This window comes from Hippocampus guttulatus, chromosome 5, assembly GCF_054856545.1.
Source record: "Hippocampus guttulatus isolate MCC_2025c chromosome 5, RoL_Hgut_1.0, whole genome shotgun sequence".
Taxonomy (NCBI): domain Eukaryota; kingdom Metazoa; phylum Chordata; class Actinopteri; order Syngnathiformes; family Syngnathidae; genus Hippocampus; species Hippocampus guttulatus.
Window position 1 is genome coordinate 21118645 of NC_141265.1, and position 14478 is coordinate 21133122.

Here is a 14478-nt window from a genome sequence, read left to right on the forward strand (position 1 = left end):
ATATTTAAAAGTATCAACGGTATGCCTTTGGGACAAACTAATCAAAACCTAATTTTGCGCCTGTCAAACAATAGATGAATCAAATTTACTCAATTAAGCTTATAGCGAATGGTCCCCAGTGAGGTATAACATTTTACCTGCCTTAACATTAAAGGCATTAAAATAAAAGTTGAATAACAAATCTCCCTTTCAGTGCAAGAGCACTGAAAAAGAAGAAACAAGACAAACAAACATTAAAGGCATTAAAATAAAAGTCGAATAACAAACCTCCCTTTCAGTGCAAGAGCATTGAAAAAAAAGAAACAAGACTCTCAGAGAGGTCGGCAGAGAGACCAACACAAAACCAACTTTTGACGAGTTAAGGCTGTTCAGAAAAAAAAATACTATAATCCTTCTCAGAGAATAATACATGCAATAACATTGAAATGTGGAATTAAAAAAAAAACAAAACAAATAAACAACAATACCATAATGGCACTTAGCATAAAAACTGGGACATCTTGGGCAAGTCTAGTTTAGTGTGATTGGAAATTTGCCAGATTATGAAGTATTGCACTTGTTGGCCTTCGTTCGTCACACATTTCTTCTATTGTTAAGTTGGAACTGATTGATTACGACTCCCGATGCAGGAAAACATTTATTCGGCATCATGTTTGCGCATGTGTGCCATCAAGCTGGACTTCTTGAAATAGCTTTGACCACAAGCTGAGCAAGTAAAAGGTTTTTTCTCCGGTGTGCGTTCTCGTGTGCGCAACCAAGTGTGCCCTTTGAGAGAACATTTGATTGCAAACTGTACAACCGAAGGGTTTTTCTCCCGTGTGCGTCCGCATGTGGGCTACCATGTTTGCGTTCTGAGAGAAGATTTTGCCACAAACAGAGCAATGAAAGGGTTTCTCTCCCGTGTGTTTGTGCATGTGTATTCTCAAAGAGAAGCTGTGAGCAAATGTGTCGCCACACACCGAGCAACTAAAAGGTTTATCTCCCGTGTGTGTTCTCATGTGTTTGATCATGTTTTGCTTTTGTGGGAATGTTTTGGCGCACACTGAGCAGCTGAAGGGGGTTTCCCCCGTGTGCGTTCTCATGTGTGCGTTCAAACTGTGCTTGTAAGACAGACTTTCGCCACAAACTGTGCACGTATAAGGTTTTTCTCCCGTGTGTGTCGCTGTGTGTGCAATCAAGGCTGCTTTTTTTGCAAACGTAGAATGACAAACGGAACAACTGAAAGGCTTTTCCCCGGTGTGAGTTCTCATGTGCGTAATCACATGCGAGCCTTGAGAGAATCTTTTTCCACAAACTGAACACCTGAAGGGTTTCTCTCCCGTGTGTGTCCGCATGTGTACGTTCAAATGTCTCTTATTGGTAAATCTTTCACCACAGTCTGAGCAGCTAAAGAGGTTTTCTCCACTGTGCGTTCTTATGTGAACGTTCAAACTGTGCCTGTAAGGATAGCTCACGCCGCAAACGGAGCAAATGAAGAGTTTCCCCCCCGTGTACGTCTGCATGTGTCGAGTCAAGTTGTAATTGTACGTAAAGCTTTCGCCGCACTCTGAGCACCTGAAAGGCTTTTCCCCGGTGTGCGTTGCCGCGTGACCAATCAACGAGCCCTTGCGAGCAAATTTTTCACCACAAACTGGGTAACTGAAAGGTTTCTCTCCCGTGTGTGTTCTTATGTGTACATTCATGTTTTCTTTTCGGGCAAAACTTTCACCGCAAACTGAGCAGATAAACCGTTTTTTACCTACATCTGTTCTCTGCCGTTCAGAGCTTCTCAAGTGTCTGTCGTCACTTTCGGAGTCTGCATCACTCGTAAAGGGTTCTTTCGAGGTGTAACTATGCGACCTTGTTTGTTGGTGCTTGTCCACTTGACTGTTACCACTCAGGTGCTTGATTGTCATCTTCGCCCTTCACGACGACGACAGTCAGTGGCAACTTGCTGACGTCCACCTCCTCCTCTTCCTCCTTGACGTCGGGGCAGTGTGCCTCCTCGTTGTCCTCCTGATCCGCAACTGTGAGACACAGGCAACACAGCCGCGCTTTCGCTCAAACAAGTCAAAACCCTTTGTTAGTCTTGCTTGAGTTGTTTTTTTTAGTTCAGGTCAAAAAACACTAAAACACATTAGCGTAAAAGTCACTGTTCTGCTTGACATCTCAAAAAGAAACTACACTTTATTTATTTTTTTCATGAGCTGACCTCAAGACTTTTCAGACACTTGTGCAATAATTGTGCTGTCTAATCACCATGGAACCCCTGTGAGGTGTACAACTAAGTATACATATATATTACAATGCAAAATTATTTTCTACCATTGTTATTGTGACAATTTTTTTGCGTTGCGTTGTGGCGCCACTTGTTGCTTTGCGTTCATTGCCTGTGGGCAGACGTTTGTGGGGATGGAATTTTAAATAAACCTCTGTCTAGGTGGATATTTTCACCAGCATTAGCCATCGGTAATGGAAACACACCTTGGACGTGCCGCACAATCGCGTCTCGTTGTTTTTGGTTCGCTTGGTAAAAGAGCTGCTCGTAAGACGCCATTGTTCCTTGAAACAGTATCACGATGTCGTCAGTGACGACATCGTGATACTGTTTCAACTCGACTCGTCACTGGCCGCAATTTGATACTCGTTCACCAACGCGTTCGATATTTGATGCTTTTCACAATTTCATTTGAACCCAGTCGCGCTATTTTCGTGCCGCTTCGAAATAATGTTAACTTGCGCTTTTTCTTCTTCGGTGGTGTTTCACGGCAGCGAGGCCGCTATCTTGTGGCGGTAAAAAATATAAGCGAAAAAAAGAGAGAGTTCAAAATGACAAAACAGTGCTACAAAGAGGGCAAATTTGTTTTATTTGAAAGAACGTGAGCGACTTGATGAAACATGGATTCAACTTTTCTACAATTCCTAAGTGATCTCACAGTTTGGTCCGGAGGGATTTGAAAAATTACAAGAGCTAGATTCTTAGTATTGAACACTCCTCTGATGGATTGGAAATGAACCCGTGAGCACGTGAGAGATCTACACTTTTTCTTGACAAAAAATATATATTTGCAAGTGTAACTATCATTTTTAAAAGTATCTTCTTCATATTTGGTAGAGAGGGACTTGCTGTCTTGAGGAAGTTAAAAAAAAGCTCCTCTATTGCCTTAAGAATAATGCACTCATTTGAAGATGATTCCACTTTGTCTCCTTGGAAAAACTGGACATCACAGTTGCTCAGGGCTCAGCCTGCGAATGTCACATGACCAAACCCAGAAAAAAAGCTGGTCGGTCTATCTACAGACAATATAACAATACTCACAGGCATGTATTCTTTATGCTCTGCAAAAAATGACTCAAAGCAAGTGTCTCGATGTCATTATCTGTATTATAATGCCCCCTACTGGCCAAAAACCTCACAGCAGAAGGAGCATGTGGACTGGAGAAAATCAGTGGCATTTCCACTTACGTCTCCAAAACTGGGCAGGATTTTTTTCCTTCACTGTCCTTGATGTTTGCGCATGTGTGCGGTCAAACTGTACTTATAAGAAAAACTTTCGCCACAAACTGAGCACAGAAAGGGCTTTTGTCCCGTGTGTGTGGCCGTGTGCGCGATCAACGAAACGCGGTGAGCAAAGCGATCGCCACAAAGTGAACACTGGAAAGGTTTTTCACCCGTGTGCGTTCTCATGTGCGCGACCATATTGGCCCTCTGGTTGAATATTTTACCGCAAACGCAGCACGTGAAGGGCTTTTCTCCCGTGTGCGTGTGCATGTGTCGGGTCAAATTGTAATTATAAGCAAATCTTTCGCCGCAAACAGAGCAGGTGAAAGGTTTTTCTCCCGTGTGCGTGACGGTGTGTCCCGTCAAGGAGACCTTGCGCGCAAAAGTTTCGCCACAAACGGAACAACAAAAAGGTTTCTCCCCCGTGTGCGTTCGCATGTGCGTCGCCATGTTTGACTTGCGGGCGAACCTTTCGCCACAAACCGAGCAGACGAAACGCTTTGGCGCTTCCTTTCTTGAGCGTTTGTCATCGTCTTCGCAGTCCGTGCCGCTCCTCGATGATTCCTCGGTGTCTTCGCTATGTGAGAGCGGCGCTAAGTGGTTGTCCGCCGCCGCATTCGCTTCCGGTCCTACGCTTGGACTGCGATGGCGAATCTGCGACGACTCGGACGGCTTGTCCTCGTCGTCTTCATTCTTGACAGCGACAACAGTGGGCGGCAAGTTGCTGACATCCGCCTGCTCCTCTTCCTCTTTGAGGCAGGGAGGCTGCGGATCCTGGTCTGCAGGAAAGAAATCATAACCTCACGGTAGAGATGTGACACGTGGCTGTAATCGTTGTGGAATTTGATCATTTAAAAAATTTATAGAATGAGCATTTCGAACGCCTTGAAAATTCACACACACAAAAACAAACGTCTGGGGACCAGGTCAACAATTTTCACTGAACGTATGCTTCTGCAATAACAGTGATGTTGCTTTGAAGGCTTTTGACGCATCGTAACCAGGGGCGCCAATAATTATGGAGGGCTCTGAACCCCAGATGACTTTGGGTGACCGGTGGAAAAAAATACACCCTGGACCGGTCAGCCGCCAATTACAGGGGACATTAAGACAAACAGCCTTTACATCACCGACCATGCAGATAGAAAAAAATGAGAGTCAATCATTTGTCTTTGTAAAAGGCTTCGGGTTGACTAAAATGACCTTTTACAGTTGAGTCTTACCGTGTTTGATCACTAATAAAAAAGTTTATGAAACGTGTGCAGACCTTGGATGTGACTTTTTGGGGGAACGGCTTCCAGTTGGTGTTGGTGTCGCTCGTTCTCCTCTCTGGCGCGACAAAGTTGCTCCGCGTACGACGTGATGGTGCTTTCAAACAGTTCGATGATTTCGTCGGCGGCCGCCATGAGTCGCTCCCTTACAAACTCCTTCAACATTTTGACAGCAACTGTTTTTCGTCCGCTCGGCTATTTCACTGCCAAAACATGCAGCGGAATGAGAGGAGCCGCCACTGCGCATGCTCATATCAGTCGCCATCTTTGTTCATTTTGAATCAGTTCTTTATTGAATATATCCCATTAACAACAAACAAACGGAAAATGACTCGTCGCATTTGATTTTTACAGGAACCACATACTTCCGTTGCTTTGAAAACGTTGTTTCGGTTAATCACTTATCCATCTGTGAACAAGACTATCTTTTAAATCTCTTTTTTACCCACTTTACAAATGTGAAGGAATATAAAGCTTTGAGTTTGTGTTCTATACAGTGTAAGGAGTTCTTGTAATATAAAACTCCGTCTTTTTTCTTCTTTGTATTTCACCTCCTGGCCGTTCTTTTTTAACGTTCCGTTGTAAATAAAGATAAAATACTTGTAAAACTTGCCGCGGAGATTGTGCGGCAACAGTTTTTGGACAAACTACGTGTGACATTCTCAAGGACGCGACTGGGGGAACTTTTTAATTTTGTGTGGCTTTTAATCATTTCTTTTTCCTAAACACACGATATAGTAAGAGTCAACTCACCAAACGCGTGTCAATTACGGCCGTCAGTCATCCAACAAGGGTGCCTAGCGGCAGTACAGAAGACAGTCAACTCAGAGAGTCCGTGACTCGTGGCAAGTGCAATATCATCGCCTTTATTGCAACGAAGGTGACACACTACATTCAAAGAGCTCAGAATTTCTGCAGTAATGAAAATTCGATAATCCAATGCATATGGAAATGCGATGACATTACACTGTGCAGTAAAAGCATAACTATAAAAACCTCTAAGTGTCACACACAAGTGATAAAACTCTCTCACACAACTCTCATAATAGCCATTTACAATTAACAAATTGAATGGTGTTTTTTTTCCGGTGGAAACTCACTCCAGTATTGCATTGAAAACCACACCAATTTGCATTGTGTGTGTGTGTTTGTGAGCCAAGCTTTGTAAGTTAGGCGAGAGCTAAGTTTAGCCTGGGTTGAGTGGAAGTTATGGAGAGTCTTTGCTGCACTTGCTGTAAAAGTGTACCTGTAAGACATTTATTTTGAAGGGTAACGTTGGAAATGATGTGACACTGTTTCAGGGCCACAGTTTGTGGGATTTCTATGGTTTAAACTATAAATAGAACGATTCTAAAAACCTTTTTTAGATGGGGCCTTCCAAAACAGGGGAGGTTAAAGTCCAGTGCAGATTGCATGTAACCGTCATTTGAGGACAGACGCCAAGCCGCAAAGCATTTACTCGCCATTGTGTTTCCGCATGTGTGTCGTCAAGCTGCACTTCTTGAAGTAGCTTTTATCACAAAGGGAGCAGGTGAAGGGTTTTTCTCCAGTGTGAGTTCTCATGTGTGCGACCACGTGTGCCCTTTGGGAGAAGATTTTCCCGCAAACTGTACAACTGAAAGGTTTCTCCCCCGTGTGCGTCCGCATGTGCACATTTAAAGAGAACCTGTGGGCAAAGGTGTCGCCGCAAATGGAGCAGCGGAAAGGTTTCTCTCCCGTGTGTTTCCGCATGTGTACACTCAAGGAGAACTTGTGTGCAAACGCGTCGCCGCAAACGGCGCAACAAAAAGGTTTCTCTCCCGTGTGCGTCCTCATGTGCTTAATCATGTTTGGCTTTTGAGGGAATCTTTTCCCGCAAATGGAGCAACAGAAGGGTTTTTCTCCCGTGTGTGTCTGCATGTGTGCATTCAAACTGTGCTTATAAGAATAGGTTTCGCCGCAGAGTGAGCAGGCGAAAGGTTTTTCTCCTGTGTGTGTCGCCGTGTGCGCAGTCAAAGAGACTTTCTGAGTAAATTCCTCACCACAAACTGAGCAACGAAAGGGTTTTTCTCCGGTATGTGTTCTCATGTGTTTTTTCACATGTTCCTTTCGAGCAAATATTTTACCGCAAACCGAGCAGGTGAAACTTTTTTTACCTGTTGCACATCTCATATCAGTCGAGTCCTTTTCGGAGTGCGGGAAGCATTTGTCGTCATCTTCACAATCTGCATCACTCCTCAAAGATTGTTCTCCGTTCTCACCGTCCGACAGTGGAAGCAAGAGCTTATGTTGTTGTGATCCTCCGCGGCGCTCCCCACTTGGAAAGCGGAGGAGATCAACCTGGAATGAGCCGGGTTGTTGGTCGTCTTCACTCTTAACCACAACCACCACATTGAGCGGCAACTCGCTGACGTCAGCCTCCTCGTCCTCTTCCTTGACATGAGAGGACTGTGGCGTGTCCTCTTCCTCTTTGATGACAAGAGACAGCTGATCCGGGTCTGCGGGACACAATTACAATTGAGCTCGTTGGTCTCCTTACTTCTTTCACAGATAATGAATGGATGGATCACTAGTAGAATGAAATGATCCCAGACACGTCATATGCAGTGAGTTTAGTTTGGGAGTTTTGAATTCAAGTTCAAGAGTAAATCCATTTTCCATTTTCCTTGATTGAAATTCACCCACGACCGTTGGATATCTCTTTGGAATGATTTTTGGTTGAAATGACATAAGCACGCGAGCGAGGCGTGGGGTGTTGCAAGGGCTCTGCACATTTTCTTTATTTAGACTTTTCCAGCATTCTTGATAATTTAGTGATCGTTTGAAGCGCGCGAACCCGTTCTTAACTATTTACAGCGTTTTGGGTGAGGCATTTTTTCTTATCTCTTATTCTTTAGTGGGGAATATCGGGGCCAATTGTTGTTGTGTTACCCCGTGAGGCAACAGCCTGTTTGCCACAGGTCCGTCAACTTGATTTAAAAATTTCCCTCCTTGAGTTTTTTCCACTCACACTCAGCATTTCAGCTAGAAATGTTTATCTGTCTATCCATCCATCTATCTGAATTTAAGACAGTTGACTGAAGAAAGGCAAAAGTGCGACATCATGAGTATGTGACGATGTTCTGATCACATGTTGCTTTGCTGCTAAAGTCGAGTAGTCAACAATGATGGTCACCGCCAATTCACGAAGTGCGTTTTCCTGTGTTGACTGGTTCACGAAGGACAAGTCGAGTAAACGTGACCAGACCTTGAACGCGAGTTTTTGGCCAAACGTCGCCCAGTCGTCGTTGTCGCTCGTTCTCCTCTCTGGCGCGACAAAGTTGCTCCTCGTACGACGCGATGGTGCTTTCAAAAAGGCCGAAGATTTCGTCGGCGGCCGCAATAAGTCGCTTCCTCACCAACTCCTTCAACATTTTCATGTTGTTTGTCGCGTTGTTTAAACGCGTCCTGCGTTCAGACGAATCTGGTTGAAGCCCCTCCCCCCATCCCACTTCCTCAACGCCTGTGAATGCGCATGCGTAAGAAGGCAGCCATCTTTGAAAGGCGTCAACAGTGAGCCCGAAGAAACAAAACATACTCAATTTTATCTACCGTGTTAAATCTTTCAAATTTGAGTTTACACAAATATTTACTGTATTAAGGGCCGTTAAGTACAGGCATTGTTCTTATATTGTTATAATAATTACGTGCTATTTATCTGGAGGCATATTTTGAGTCACCAAAAGGAACGCTCATTTTGTTGATGTTGTCAGTCAGTCATTAATTCGATTCCTCGGATCATCTTTATTTCTGGTATCCACACAGTAGTCGTAAACTGTTGAAAGCCAGGAGTATACTCAACTCACCTCAACCTGGTATTACAGAGTACTTTAAAGCAACCACCACTGTATACAAAGTGCTGTTGAAAGCGCAAAAATAAGTCATACAACAACAAACAATCAAAGAATAGCAAAGACAGGAAAAAGCACAAAGAAAAACGAATACCAAGTCTTATGCCGAGTCAAAAGCCAAAGAATAAAAATGAGTTTGAAAGATGGGCCGCGAGGGGGCTTTCCAGAGGGACCGGCAATGGATAAGGCTTGAGAAATGCATGTGCACCACTTTTTTTCCCCCATAATTAAAAAAACCCCTCTGGAAATGGGTCAAATTTAGACAGCCAGGTTTCTTGAGCAAGTGTTGCACCGCATGTTGGAATTGTTGAGCAACTACATGAGAAGACAGTTGATAATAGCCAAGACCGATTTATCTTAACGGCAAATGCAAGCTTTTTTTTTTCCTGGGTGACGGATCAGGTCAACGTTTGGCACTTGAAAAGTTCTTTTGAAGACAAATGAAAAGTTGCAAAAATGTTGTCAGAATCTGAACAGACTCCGCTTTATTTTCAAGATTGTGATTTATTAACAAAACATTTGAGACATGACACTTCATGGAACGAAACACAGCAGCGACAAAGTAATACACAAATTGGATTCTGGCACACAAATACTACGCTAACATTGTAATGTTGGCTAAGGATAATTGAAAAAGTTTGAAGCCATTATTTTAAATGAAGGTATAAATACTGATCAGACCAAGGTTGCCCTGAGTGCCGCACGCTACTGTATTTACAAATGATCACTTCAATCGATTATGACGTCAATCCCACGTTTGACCGCAAATGCGACGGGAAAGCCTTCATTCTGCCTTATGTTTGCGCATGTGTGCCGTCAAACCGGCCCTCTTCAAAAACCTGTCGTCGCAAAGCGTGCACGTCAACGCTTTTTCATCGGTGTGGGCCCTCTGGTGTCTACTCATGGCCGACTTGTGAGAAAAGTTTTTCCCGCACAGCGAACACGTATAAGGCTTTTCTCCCGTGTGTCTTCTCATATGCGCGACCAGATTTTCTTTTCGGGCAAAGCTTTCGCCGCAAACTGAGCAAGTGAAGGGTTTTTCTCCGGTGTGTGTCCGCATGTGTGTGTTCAAACTGTGTCGATAGGAGAGGCTTTCACCGCAAACTGAACACGTGAAAGGTTTTTCCCCCGTGTGCGCCGCCGTGTGTGCAATCAACGAGACCTTGCGGGCAAACCTCTCGCCACAAACCGAGCAACTAAAGGGCTTTTCTCCCGTGTGTGTTCTCATGTGCTTAGTCAAGTCGGACTTATAAGAAAAGTTTTTATCGCAAACAGAGCAGGTGAAGGGTTTCTCTCCCGTGTGTGTCGCCGTGTGGGCGATCAAAGTGGCCTTGTGAGCAAACTTTTCCCCGCAAGCAGAGCAACTGTGTGGTTTTTCTCCCGTGTGCGTTTTCATGTGCTTATTCAAGTAGTCTTTAATCAAATACACTTTGCCGCAAACCGAGCAAGTGAACGGATTTTCTGCCGTGTGCGTTATTTTGTGCACGATCAGAGCAACCTTTTCTTTAAACGTCAGGCCGCAAACGGAACAGATGAAAAGTTTTTCTCTGCTGTGCGTTTTCATGTGGCGAAACCTGTCCGCCTCGATGAAGCTTTCCCCACAAACCGAGCAAATGAACTCGCTCTCATGTGTGTCCGCTCCCACGTCAGTTGTATCCTGTAGGGAGGGAGTGATGTCGTCGCTGCGCAAAGCTTCTTCGCCGTGTGACAGTGGATGCAAGCCCATGTCTGCTGGCGGGCCTCCACTTGGACTGTGTTGATGAAGCTGCGAGAAGTCAAACGCGTCGTCCTGGTCGTCCTCGCTCTTCACGACGACGACGTTCAGTGGCAACTGGCTGACGTCCATCTCCTCCTCTTCCTCCTTAACATGGAGCAGTTTAGGATCGGCCGCTACCCCAATGACGTTGGGGTGCTGCGGGCGCTCATGCGGCTGCGGGAAAAGTTCCTCTTGGCGATCTTGGACACACAAGAAACAAACAAAAAAAACAAACAAAATATACAACTCGGTGTCCAAAAAGTGATAGGAAGAAGAACCCTAATCTTATCAAGAAATACAGTTGAGACTCGGGGTGAAGCAAGTCCTCAAGCAATTCGAGTACCTCAATTAAAAAAAAAAAAAAAGCATGATTCATTTTTTTCCCTGCCTTTGGTACCCGTTTATTTTTGTGTACACTGTCAGGAAGAACTCAAGTCAATCGCAGTAACAACATGCTTGTAGCACACGGCCAACGTGGTGACAAAAGCCAACTTCATGGTCAAATCCTACCAAAGACTACATGGCCATTAACATACCTGTCAACTCATACGGTTTAGCCATAGTTCATACGGATTTTGTGGTGAATCTTACGTATATGGCCGTATCGTACAAATCATATGGAATCTGAAAATTTCCGTTTTTTTTTTTACCAACTCCAAATGATTTGAAGTTGGTGAAAAAAGTAACGCAGGAATACAACTCTGAACACAGTAATGCCACTAAGTAGAATGATGATTAGACATTAACCAGACATTGTATTATGGAGATCTACAATAAATATCATTGAAAATTTCGTGGGTTTTTTTTCTGCCGTTATTTTGACATATAAAATGCTTTGGTATGTTATAAGGATTTTTTGCTCTTTATAAGGATTTTTTGGGTAGTTTATACAGGTTGGCGCTCCGAAAAGTTGACAGGTATGCATTAATGCCGTGTTAGGCTTTTATTTTGAAAATGTTCCTGACACGGTGACTGACTTAACTCGTCTTCCCGACCGTTCATTTGAACGTTTTATTTTGCACTGAAAACTGCTTACATGTCTGCTGAAGACTAATTCAGTGAAAGTACTGATATGTTAAGTGCCATAAATTGCCGGCAACCAGTTCAGGGTGTACCCCGCCGAAGACAGTCGGGATAGGCTCCCTCGTGAAGATAAGTGGCTCGGACAATGGATGGATGGATAATAACTGCGATTACAATATTGGTTTAAAAAAATCGTAATTAGCATCCTAGCCATATCCGTGCAGCTCTAAAAAAAATAGGAACGAATCCGGCAGAACCTCCGGCCAGACGGCCAAAGGGTTGAAATGGTTCCTCTGGGTCTCCGGTGGCTCAATGCTGCCGTTTACAGGTCAATCCCGGTACTACGCCAGACTTTCCTTTGGACCACGACTAATAGTTTGTGTGCAGATCATTAAATGTTTGACGTTGAGCGTCTTTGTGTTGTGGAAGGAACAATACTGTAGCGTATGTTCCCTACCGCGTGTGGGGCACTGACCTTGGGTGTACAGCACGACCGGAGGCGAGAAAATGTCGTTCTGCTCTTGCTCGTTCTCTTCCGTCGCTCGACAAAGTCGCCCCTCGTAAGACGCCATCGTTTCTTTGCAAAGTACCCAAAGACTCAAACAAGTTCGATGCTTTCTTCGGCACAAATATCACGTCGATCTTTGGCTCTCGTCGACCCATTCGGCGAGTTCCACCTTCTACCTCTTTTCTCCCTTGTCTTCTTCGCTGGTGCTTTGTTGGCCAACAATTCACATTACAGCCCTCTTACGGCAGTAAGAGGAAGACGATTTAGAACATGCCCAAAAATAAGGGCGCTCTCGCTTCGATTCAGTGGAACGGATAGAATAAAAACAACGACATGGGTTCTTTACCTTTGACTCGGAAGTGAAGATAGCCCATCGATTTATGATCACATGCACACTACTCCCTGAACTGGTCGCCACTCAGTAGCTGCCAGCACACAAGTCAGGCTAGTGTAACATATAAATTGTGTTTTATTGAAATTATATCACAGATAAATAGTCCAGATTGTCAACCAAAATAAATTAAACACCAATCACACCGTGTTTACCAAACATAATTTTCCTTTGAAAAAACAAAACAAATAGAAGTGTGTCACTCACTCATTTTATCTGTGACTGCACACACATTTCTTCCAAGAATAAATACATCTTTACAGGAAGTGATATTAAAAGCCTCTAACAAATATTTAACCCAGCCATATTTCTTAATTTGTCCATTTTATTTTTTGATCCATTTCATGAAGTCCTCTGAGTATCAAGTCAAAGGCTAAAAAAAAAAAAAGGTTCCACATAGACGTTTATTCACCGTTTTGTTTCTACATGTGCGTCGCCCTGTGTAAAATCCATGTGATCTTGTGAGCAAACTTGTCACCGCAAACTGAACAACTAAAAGGTTTTTATTTTGCGTGCGTCGTCATGTGTCTCGTCATGTTGTACTTGTGGGAAAAGCGCTCGTGGCAAACGGAGCAAGCGAAAGGTTTTTCTCCCGTATGCGTTCTCATGTGCGGCGTCAAATTGTGCTTGTACCTGAAGCCTTCGCCGCAAATCGAGCAGCTGAAGCGCTTCTCCTCCCGGTGCGTCCACACGTGCTCTTTCAAATGGTGCCGGCGGGAAAAGCTTTTAGTGCAAACTGAGCACGTGAAAGGTTTTCCTCCCATGTGCATCGCCGCATGCGCAATCAAAGCCACGTTGTGATGGAATCTCTCACCGCAAACTGAACAACTCAAGGGGTTTGGGCTCCTCAAAGGTTCTGTCGTGTCGTCATCATGTGAGAGTGGATCCAAAAGGTCGTCCGGTGGTCGTCCCGTGTGTGTTGTCATGTGTCTACTCATGGTTCCTTTTTGGGCAAACGTTTTGGAACAAACTGAGCAAGTGAAGGGTTTTTCTCCCGTGTGTGTCCTGGCGTGTGATTCCATATGCACCTTTTGAGTAAATCTTTTCGCACAAACCAGGCAACTGAAGGGTTTTTCTCCCGTGTGCCTTCGCATGTGTCGGGTCAAAATGCACTTGTACAAAAAGCTTTTGACACAAACCGAGCACCTGAAACGTTCTTTACCCATCTTCTTTTCTGAGTCTTTGTCCTGATCATCGCAGTCCACATCGCTTGCATCTTCCCCTTCGTCACTGCAGGACATTGGAGCCGAGAGCTCGCCAAGTGGTGCTCCTCCACTTGGGCTGCGCCGATGAAGTTGTGACCACTCGGCCAATTCGTCTTTGTCGTCTTCACGCTTTACGATGACGACGTTCAGTGGCAAGTGGCTGACGTCAAACTCCTCCTCTTCCACTTTGACATGGGGGGGCTGTGGATGGTCATCTTCTTTAACTTGGGGGGGTAGTGGCTCCTCCGCTTCCTCTTTAACATGGAGGGGCTGCGGAAGCTCAGAACTAGAGGTTGTAGCCAGCAGCTGCTGGACATCTGCAGGACACAAGCAAAATTTACTATGCTTAATGAACAACAATTATTATGGATGAAATATGATTGAACAAAGGAGCACGTGACTCACTAAATGGGCGCGTGCCAGGTTTAAAAAGTGGTTAAGAATATAATATCTCACAATTTGTAAACCTTAAGGCTACATGTTTGGATCACTCCTATTCGAATCGTTTCCGGCTTCTCTCTCCAAGGATCATGTAACACTTCGATCATTTCTTCAAAACTAGAATCATCACCTTTGCACTCATGTCATTTTTTTCATCCACATACAAAAACCTTCCTGCATTTTGAACACGTTTCAACAAATGTGCCATTTACATCAAATCAACTAAACTGAACACTACCTTATTTATTGCTGAAGAAATGCATTCAAAGTGGATAACAGACCTTGAACGTACACAATTGGAGTAGAAAAAATGGCGCCCTGATGTTGTCGGTCGTTCTCCTCTCTTGCTTGACAAAGTTGCTCCTCACCAGACGCCATCATTCTTTCTTACAGTCCATCTATTACTTTCGATGACTTACAAACGCTTTCTCCAATTTGCTCCTTCGACAACCCCGAACTCCAAACCTCTCCGTGTCAACGTAAGCCTCAGCATCAACTTCCGCCTTTTTCTTCGATGGTGGAAGCCATGTTGC

At 44.3% G+C, this 14478-nt stretch overlaps 4 protein-coding genes and 1 pseudogene across 4 annotated transcripts; all 5 read right to left on the minus strand.

Annotated features, from left to right (window-relative positions):
- Positions 1-438: 438 nt before the first annotated feature.
- LOC147205498 (uncharacterized) lies at positions 439-2536 on the minus strand (annotated as a pseudogene).
- A 287-nt stretch (positions 2537-2823) lies between these two features.
- LOC147205499 (uncharacterized) lies at positions 2824-5460 on the minus strand. Its single transcript, XM_086110779.1, has 2 exons — positions 4749-5460; positions 2824-4260 (listed from the first exon to the last, which is right to left on the minus strand). Exons 1-2 carry the CDS (start codon positions 4915-4917, stop codon positions 3476-3478), a joined length of 954 nt encoding a protein of 317 aa, XP_085966905.1. The 5' UTR covers positions 4918-5460; the 3' UTR covers positions 2824-3475.
- Positions 5461-5597: 137 nt separating this feature from the next.
- Positions 5598-8203, minus strand: LOC147205500 (uncharacterized). The gene is made up of 2 exons (XM_086110769.1): positions 7979-8203; positions 5598-7229 (listed from the first exon to the last, which is right to left on the minus strand). The coding sequence occupies exons 1-2, from the start codon at positions 8148-8150 to the stop codon at positions 6208-6210; spliced, it is 1194 nt and encodes a 397-aa protein (XP_085966895.1). The 5' UTR covers positions 8151-8203; the 3' UTR covers positions 5598-6207.
- Positions 8204-9078: 875 nt separating this feature from the next.
- LOC147205501 (uncharacterized) lies at positions 9079-12112 on the minus strand. The gene is made up of 2 exons (XM_086110768.1): positions 11876-12112; positions 9079-10577 (listed from the first exon to the last, which is right to left on the minus strand). The coding sequence occupies exons 1-2, from the start codon at positions 11970-11972 to the stop codon at positions 9406-9408; spliced, it is 1269 nt and encodes a 422-aa protein (XP_085966894.1). The 5' UTR covers positions 11973-12112; the 3' UTR covers positions 9079-9405.
- Positions 12113-12359: 247 nt separating this feature from the next.
- Positions 12360-14372, minus strand: LOC147205502 (uncharacterized). The gene is made up of 2 exons (XM_086110776.1): positions 14227-14372; positions 12360-13821 (listed from the first exon to the last, which is right to left on the minus strand). Exons 1-2 carry the CDS (start codon positions 14324-14326, stop codon positions 12803-12805), a joined length of 1119 nt encoding a protein of 372 aa, XP_085966902.1. The 5' UTR covers positions 14327-14372; the 3' UTR covers positions 12360-12802.
- Between the last annotated feature and the right edge of the window lie 106 nt (positions 14373-14478).

Excerpts from the sequence above, each read along its gene's own strand:
- LOC147205502 (XM_086110776.1), bottom strand. The coding sequence starts at position 14,326 with ATGATGGCGTCTGGTGAGGAGCAACTTTGTCAAGCAAGAGAGGAGAAC. Across the intron at positions 13,822-14,226 it reads TCCAATTGTGTACGTTCAAG|ATGTCCAGCAGCTGCTGGCT; the intron begins GTCTGTTATCCA and ends TGTGTCCTGCAG.
- LOC147205501 (XM_086110768.1), bottom strand. The coding sequence starts at position 11,972 with ATGGCGTCTTACGAGGGGCGACTTTGTCGAGCGACGGAAGAGAACGAG. Across the intron at positions 10,578-11,875 it reads GGTCGTGCTGTACACCCAAG|ATCGCCAAGAGGAACTTTTC; the intron begins GTCAGTGCCCCA and ends TGTGTGTCCAAG.
- LOC147205499 (XM_086110779.1), bottom strand. The coding sequence starts at position 4,917 with ATGTTGAAGGAGTTTGTAAGGGAGCGACTCATGGCGGCCGCCGACGAA. Across the intron at positions 4,261-4,748 it reads CCCAAAAAGTCACATCCAAG|ACCAGGATCCGCAGCCTCCC; the intron begins GTCTGCACACGT and ends TCTTTCCTGCAG.
- LOC147205500 (XM_086110769.1), bottom strand. The coding sequence starts at position 8,150 with ATGAAAATGTTGAAGGAGTTGGTGAGGAAGCGACTTATTGCGGCCGCC. Across the intron at positions 7,230-7,978 it reads GCCAAAAACTCGCGTTCAAG|ACCCGGATCAGCTGTCTCTT; the intron begins GTCTGGTCACGT and ends TGTGTCCCGCAG.